Raw genomic sequence first — 7886 nt, 5'->3', positions numbered from 1 at the left:
CTAGAAGCCAGTTGTCTTAATTTAAAGCGTAATCTTCAGAGGGGGGTTTGACTTTTCCCGTTCGGTTAATTGCATTCAGGTTACGTAAAGCTCATGGAGGATTTACTGAGGACAGGAGAGCAAACGGGGCCTGGTGCCCGGTTTCAACATGACATGGCTCCACTGAAGGTCACATAGTGGAGCAAACTACTGAAGGAGCCTTTACTCTAAATAGTTGGCTGGGCCACCTGTCAATCAGCTCACTGAGAAACGAAACATCACTTTCTGCCTACGTTTCCTCTGACTGTGCAGCTTTACAGCAAGGACTGTTTAAGATTATTTAAAATATGAAGTAAATACATTTGTCCTGCTTTTGCTGACAAAACCTGAAAGTGAAAGCATTACACGGTTGAAAAGCGGCTGTGGAATGTGCACACAACAATCTTCTTCATTTCTATTTGCATCCAGGCCTTTCATCATGCTGGCACGCCGTCCTCCTCTGAGCCCGAGATCAGTTTACAAACTGGCATTTAAAGATATTTCACTTTGCTTTTTATCACTGGCACCTCATAATGTTTGGCATCTTATTTATTTAGATTATATTTCACTTCCTCACACTGCAGAGGATCCAAACGCAGCAGGAAGCAACAGTTTGGGTGTAAATACAGATGAACACAACTTTGTATTTTTAATTCCAAACCAGTGATTTTAATGGGAAATATTTAGAAATATTTCTCAAAATAATGACTTTTTGGGAATAAAAAAGTCATTGTTTCATGTTAATGCAAAAAGTGAAGCTCATATTAACACAGAGAGCTAGTTCAAGTGTTTGCTCTGATTATCTAGTTATGCCTCACAGCTAACCCCATGGCATGGATATAAATAATTTTCAAAACAGAAATGTCACCCAGTGTCCTGCCTTAGACGTTCTCCTGGCTTGAATTGTTCTGTAGGAACATGGAAACTGCATATTCACTTCATTCAGGTTTGATAAAACAGGGAAACCTTTAAAAATATTCAGGCTACCAGCATTAAAGCACCGAGTGTGGAAACCACAATTATTAATCAAACAGCTTGACAAACCAAAGAGAGGGCAAGTCACAAAAGGCAACTGTTAAACAAGTTGGTCGGAAGAATATTGATGGAAAGTTAAGTGGAAGGAAAAAGTTTGATGGAAGTTCCCCAAACAAAAGGAATACCTGCAGTTTTAACAGGATTGGCTGCTATTAACGCTGCACTGTGTCTATTTAGTCATTCATGCAACAGCAGCCCTGCACTTTATTCATCAGCTGTAACTCATAATAAAAAAGAAATCAACGAAAATTAACACATTTTCAGTTATATTATTGAGATGTTTGAGAAGGGAGGAAAAAAGCCCAACATTTAGAAATAAAAGCAGAACTAAAGCTTATTTTTACTCAAGTAAAAAAATTAAGACTCGAAAAGTATTTGGTAAAAAGTAACTGAAACATCATTCATTTAATATTTAAAAATGACATCATCAGATGAACCAAAATATAAAGTTAAATGGAAATGTTGGTATGTTAAGACAAAAATGACAATAATTCATATAGGTAAAAAAACATTTTTTTTCCAAATCAGTTTCTGTCGATAAAAAAGTGACGAAGCTTTAAGAGAAGCAGCAGGTGTGTCTCTGTGTCTGGTTCATTTCTGGTTAAAACATGATTGTTTTTCATTCAGTCGGTTGAAAATCCAGAAATTTTACTCAAGTAAGAGCAGAAATACTTCATAATAAAATTACTCAAGTAAAAGTAAAAAGTACAGCGTAGTAAAAATACTCCTACAAATACATTTTCACCAAAATATTATTAAATATAACTAGTTGCTGTACAACTCTGGTCTGGGTTTTCAATAATTTTAAGCAAAAGTTTTGTTAGAACAAAAAAGTAGAATAGATCAAAGTGTATCTCATATTACCAAATATCTATAATTATTCCGTCTTTTTCCAGCTTGTGCTTTTTTTGTCCTCCTTTGCCTCATGCAGGACAGAGCCTGAGCAGGCGTTCCCATGATGCACCGCTGAGGACCTCAGGATCATTCTTCCCAGGCATGTGCCTCTGTCACTCACCAGCCTGCAGCTGCACGTTGCTGTCCCTCTGTGTCCTCTGTGTTCCCAGCACACGGCTCCCGGCCCTCCCCTCGCTGCCCCTCTGCAGCCTGACAAAACTTTTTTACTTTCCTAATTTAAGCTGCGGCTCAAAACAGGAAGTTTTGGAAGATCTGAGCAAAGACAGTTGGACGTCGTTCGCTTTTGCTCCATCATGGGCTTCATACGAAGCTGGGTAGTCGCCCTCCTGCTGGCGCTGCTGTCGCCGCTGCAGCTTCCACACTCTGGCTTAGCCCAGGATGTGGCTGAGGAGGAAGAGGAGGTGGACACCAGACATGTGGAGGAAGCTGAGGATGAAGATGGGGAAGGTGCTGACGAAGACGAAGAGGTAGGAGAGGCGGATGAAGAAGAAAGTGACGAGGAGGAAGCTGGAGAAGAACAGGAGGATGATGAGGAAGAGGAGGAAGATGAGGAGGAAGGAGAGGAAAATGAGGAGGATGGAGAGGAAGAGGAGGATGAGGATGAGGATGAGGATGAAGAAGAGCAGGAGGAAGAGGCAGATGATGAAAGCGATGGAGAAGAGGAAGAAGAAGATGAGGCATCAGAGTCAGATGACAGAAGTGAAGAGGAAGAGGATGATGAAGAAGACGATGAGGCTGCAGACGATGAAGTAGCTAATGATGAGGAAGAGGAGGACGATGAAGCTGCAGACGATGAAGTAGCTAATGATGAGGAAGAGGAAGGCGACGCTGAGGAAGAGGAAGCAGAGGATCATCCTGCTGAAGATGAAGAAGGTACGGCTGCTTTTCATCCCACCTTTACAGATGGTGGGACTTTAACTATGAGCATAAACTGTGAGCATAAACTCTTAATCTGCAGTCATGTGAGCAGATTTTTAATCTGTGACGCTGCTCAAGTCCCTCCAGCTGCTTTCGAGCCGCCGTCACACATTTCAGTCCAGAAATAGAGCCGCTTATCAAGCTGCTCCCGTCTTTGCTCTGTTTGTTTCTGAGCCTCCAAAAGGCTCCAGTGAGTCTGAAATAAAACGTCTCACTTAGATTAAAACGTTTTTAATCTGCTTTCTGTTTGCCAAATTTAAAAAAATGAATAATAAGCAGTCACTAAACATGCCTGCCTCTGATTATTAAACATAAACTGCTGGTTAAGATCTAAACTACTCAACATGTTTGTCAGTATTTTTTCCCTTTTATGTGACATTTAAACCAGATGTTTGTAATCCAGAAGCACAAAATAAATCAAACCAAATTAGCCTCTGAACTGAGTTATCGGGAATAAAGTGGAATAACAGTAAACAGGTAATAAAAATGCTGAAATTCACACTTTTCTGTCTGAAAAAGCAGCAGGAAGAAGTGAACACTTATTTAATCCTAAATCTTCTCAGTTTAATTATATGTGAAACTTACTGACTGAATAATGATCAGAAATCAGATGTTAATATAATGCCACCATTATATTATATACCATTATATTACGGAGAAAACCAGTTTCTCAGGTATGAATTTAACCCATTAATCAACAAAAACATCTGGATGAGAAGGTTTTGTTTGGTGTCTTCTTTATACTCTGATTTATTCTGAGGATTTATGAATTATTTCAAGTTGAATAAATTATTTTTCTTATGCTTTTTGTTGGAAGAAGTTGTTTTAAAACTATCCACCTTCATTTCTTCATCAGAAGTCCTTCCTGGAGCTACATAAAGTCTGGCAGAATTAAATGCTAAAACAATAAATACTTTAATTTCCCCATTTCCAAGTTTCACTGTTTCTGTTTTAGGGACGACATCCAGAACCGTTTCCTCCTCTAAGCATCATTTGTGTTGTGGCATCCATTGTTTTCAACTCTGACCAACTTTTATTGTTTCAGTTAAATGTTCACTGCAACAACATAAAATCTTATCAAGTATTTTTGTCTAGTTTCTAGTGCAGATGCAGCTCTGGAAAAAAAGACCACTTGAAACAATCAGCTTCTCTGATTTTACTCTTTATGTTTGAGTAAAATGAACATTGTTCTTTTATTCTATGAACTACTGACAACATGTGTCTGAAATTTAGTATTTATTTGCAGAAAATGAGAAATGCAGGGATGCAACTCTGTCAAACCTCAAATAATGCAAAGAAAAGAAATTCATAATCATTTAGAAACAACATCACTAATGTTTAAACTCAGTTCAGAAGTCAATATTCCTTGGAATAACCAGATTTTCCAGAGCTGTATGAAGTAAGACACAATTATTGTAACTTTTTAGTAAGATATAAATGTTTTTTTAAGTAAATAATGGTTCCATTGGCAGATTATTTAACTCATAATAAGACATTTTCCCATGTTACAAGTTAATTTATCGGCCAATAGAACATTAACTATTTCTTAAGGAATTATTTACTTTAAACAAGCTTCTATATATTCTGGAAAGTTACTTTTAAGTTAGTTTTGTCTTATTTCAAGTGTATTAAGACATTTGTGATAGAAACTAAACCAAACATACTTGATAAGACTTTGTGTTTTTGGAGTGTAAACGATTTTCATCATGCTTTTTCTTCAGGAGTGGAGTCTTGTGCAGTGAGTGAGCATAGAAGCCATCTTTGTTGAACAAATAACTTTTTAGTTTTGACAGAAAAAAATGCACCTGCTTGTTTTACGTCTAACAACAACAATTGTTCTAACATTTCTGAGTTATTTTGCAATTTATTTGTGGTCGGTTTATGGTGAAAATGTTATGGACCAAAACATATACAGGAGTTTGGGAGCAACATGGTGAGCTGACGGGTTTTAATAATAACAGAAAATAAAACTTTCAGAACCAGGAACAATAAAAGAAATAAGCAGAGAACAACGGAAACCAGGGAGCTTCAATACAGAGGAGATTTAATCCATGACATGGAAACCAAGTGAGTCTAATTAGGGGAACGCTGAACAGCTGCGGGTTTGCTGAGTGGAGGTTACTGAAGGAAGGAGGCTAATGAGCACAGAGGGAGCTGAACCAGCACAGAAAGGGGAAAACGTCGAACCCAAGAGGAATAAACTACAGGCACACAGAGGAAACCAGATAAAAGGCAAAAGGAAAGAACAGAGAAAAGAGTTTGAGCTGAAACTAAAACTGAGACCAAATCAGCCGACATTATGCAACACGGCTTTCCTTTCTAGCCTTTCTTTGACTTTGTGCTCATGTGTCATAACTTGGACTAAATGTGTTTGTTTCTTTGCATTAACTACACTGTAAAACATTTGAGCCTCATTTAGTTGAGTTTACTGTCTTCTACTCTTTAAGTCAAACGAATAAACATTTTTTTCTTTATTCTGTTGGTTTTAGATGAAGAGGAAAACGCAGCAGATGAGACAAACGAAGAGGAGGAAACTTCAGACAAGCAGCAGTTCCACTCTGGATCGCTGTGCAGCGTTTGCTCCATCTGCGAGGTATAAAAGAGCATTTTTTTACTTTTTATGTTTTTATGAACGTCTCAATTAACTTTTCTGATTTTTGTTGTTTCTGTTGAATCTTATAATCAGATTTTCTCTTGAAATGTTTTTCATTTTTGTATTTTTTTTAGTTTCTCTACCCGCCAAAATTTATAATTTTTTAAACTTTTTGAAAAAATAAACAGAAATTATTTTAAAGTATTTTGTTGACAGTCTTAAATCTTATCCTAATTCTGTCCTAACATTGAATAAAATAAATCAAAGAAAAAAGCAGAAAAACTCCTAAAAGTCAGAAGTTTGATGATACATAAAACTTAGATAAAAAGTATTGGTATCGGGGATCCGCAGCGTCGTCCATCCGTTTCTCACTCTGCACTGTAAAACTTTCTTCCAGCGTTGCTCTGAACTCTGTGATAAGTGTCCGTGCGCAGAGGGAGACGAGTCGGATCACTGCGAGCGCTGCGAAGTGAGAACCTTCAGAAAATCTGAGCAGAAAAGTGATTTTATTATTCTGCAGATTATTTGTTTGACGGCGTTCTGCTGTGTTTCTGTCCAGGATTGCTCGTCCTGCTACATCTGCCCCATCCTGTGTGACACCGTTTGCACTCCAGGTGAATATCTCACTTCTGTTTTCTTTTATTAATCTGATGTAACGTTTTACTGTTTGATTTTGCTCAGGCGGTTTCGTCGATGAACTGACCGGATCCATCTTTCAGTGAGTTTTATTCCTCCTTGCTTCACATAGATGTCTGGACAGAAGAAAAGCTCCTGTGGCTTTAATAGATTTCTGTTTCTGACGCCTTTTCAGGTCCGTTTCTTCTCTACTTTGAGCAAAATGCACAGAAGCTTCTTCCATGAAGATGACTGGGATAAAACGGTTGATTCAGGATTAAAACGAGGACTTGACATCCAGCAGGAGTTAGTCTGCAGTCATTGTTTATGTCCTAATTAAAGCTTTAATGTTATTAAGAGCTGGGAGGTCAGGCTGTGAGGTTTATTACATTTTTTGTATGAATTTTATTGTAAAAAAAATAAAAGCTACAGTCACTCATTTCATGTTGGGGCAAAAATATAAATAAAAGTTTTAAGTAACGTTTATTGCCACTTAAATACCAAACAAATGTAGAAAAGTAACATCCACCTCTTCTTAAATCATGGATTATATGGAAATAAACAAATTTTTCACTTTCAGAAATGCAAAAGGAAAACATTATAAAACACAGTCCACTTCTCATGACAGCATGATGTAAGAGAAAAGGAGCTGAAACCCAAAGAAATTCTTGAATGGTTGAGAAATGAAGTCATGAAACGTCAGTTTAGAAAACATTTTAAAGACTTTTGGTCTGCAGTGGAGCCAGAGGCGGTCCCAGCCTGTGTGGCGCCCTGGGCGAACCACCGCACTCTCCCCAATAGAGTTAATATCAGCTTTTGTATATTCAAACACTGAATATATAAGAAATAAGACTGCTGTACTGACATAGTGTAAATGACAGTAGACTCAGAATGCACCCAGTATTGGCAATTTGCTAAATCGTAAAGTTTAAGGACTGAGGGAGAGGCAGGGCGCTCGTCCCGCCTCCCACTGGTTGGAGCCGTTATGAGGAAAAGGTGATGATCGCACCCAGAGTGCCCGACTCTAACCCTGCATCACAAAACAGCCAAAAGCATCTGAAACCCTGCAGGCCTCAACTCAGTTAGCATTAGTGTTGATAAACTTAAACAGGCTTTTTATGCTCTAGTGTGGCTAAATTAAAACCATTCTGCTGCCAAAAACAACCAATCAGAGTCAGGAGGAGGGTCTTAACGCTGTCAATCAACCTTGAGAACGCCCTGCTAAATGTGCTAATGGTTACAGTTACAGGAAACCCATTGACCCTCAGTTATCAGTGGTTATGCTAACTAGCCTTAGCATTCACAGTAGGATCTGCTGACTGGAAAAGCTGCAGTCACATGACATGACGCTATGAGTAGCAGGGCTCTGATTGGTTGTTTCTTGCACTGGGAGCAAGCAGAGGAGCTTGATTTCTGTTTTATTTTTTATTTTTGACAGATGAGATTATCTGTTTTAGACCAAACTATCACGACATGCAGACATTTTTCCACAAATACGTGAGAAAAATCTTTTTTTTTTTTTTATGAAAGTAGCATTCAGCAACTTTAAGGGAAACTAATCTTGTGGGACTCTTAAATTTATTTCATATATAAACCTTCACTAAAAAAGCAGAAGCTTGCAGCCCAAACAAAGCAGAGAGACAGCGCCAGGTTAGCTAACGTAGGTTCAGGAAACATCTGATACTTTCCAAGAAATGCTTCCTCTCCTCACTTCCTCCTCATTCAGCTGACTCAACAAATTTAGAAAAGCTCTCATACAAAGTAAACACAAACTCCACCATCTCCCAGCCCA

The 7886-nt window shown here is 38.2% G+C and overlaps 1 protein-coding gene across 1 annotated transcript; it reads left to right on the top strand.

Annotated features, from left to right (window-relative positions):
- The first annotated feature begins 2009 nt into the window (after positions 1-2009).
- Positions 2010-6574, top strand: LOC106907700 (uncharacterized). The gene is made up of 6 exons (XM_088000969.1): positions 2010-2841; positions 5376-5479; positions 5877-5948; positions 6039-6093; positions 6161-6197; positions 6291-6574. The coding sequence occupies exons 1-6, from the start codon at positions 2262-2264 to the stop codon at positions 6310-6312; spliced, it is 870 nt and encodes a 289-aa protein (XP_087857095.1). The 5' UTR covers positions 2010-2261; the 3' UTR covers positions 6313-6574.
- The last annotated feature ends 1312 nt before the right edge of the window (positions 6575-7886 follow it).

Source organism: Poecilia mexicana, unplaced genomic scaffold, assembly GCF_051168715.1.
Source record: "Poecilia mexicana isolate PSO_F unplaced genomic scaffold, ASM5116871v1 scaffold_19, whole genome shotgun sequence".
Taxonomy (NCBI): Eukaryota; Metazoa; Chordata; class Actinopteri; order Cyprinodontiformes; family Poeciliidae; genus Poecilia; species Poecilia mexicana.
The sequence above is the reverse complement of the archived record's forward strand: the minus strand, read 5'-3'. Positions and strand labels throughout refer to the sequence as shown.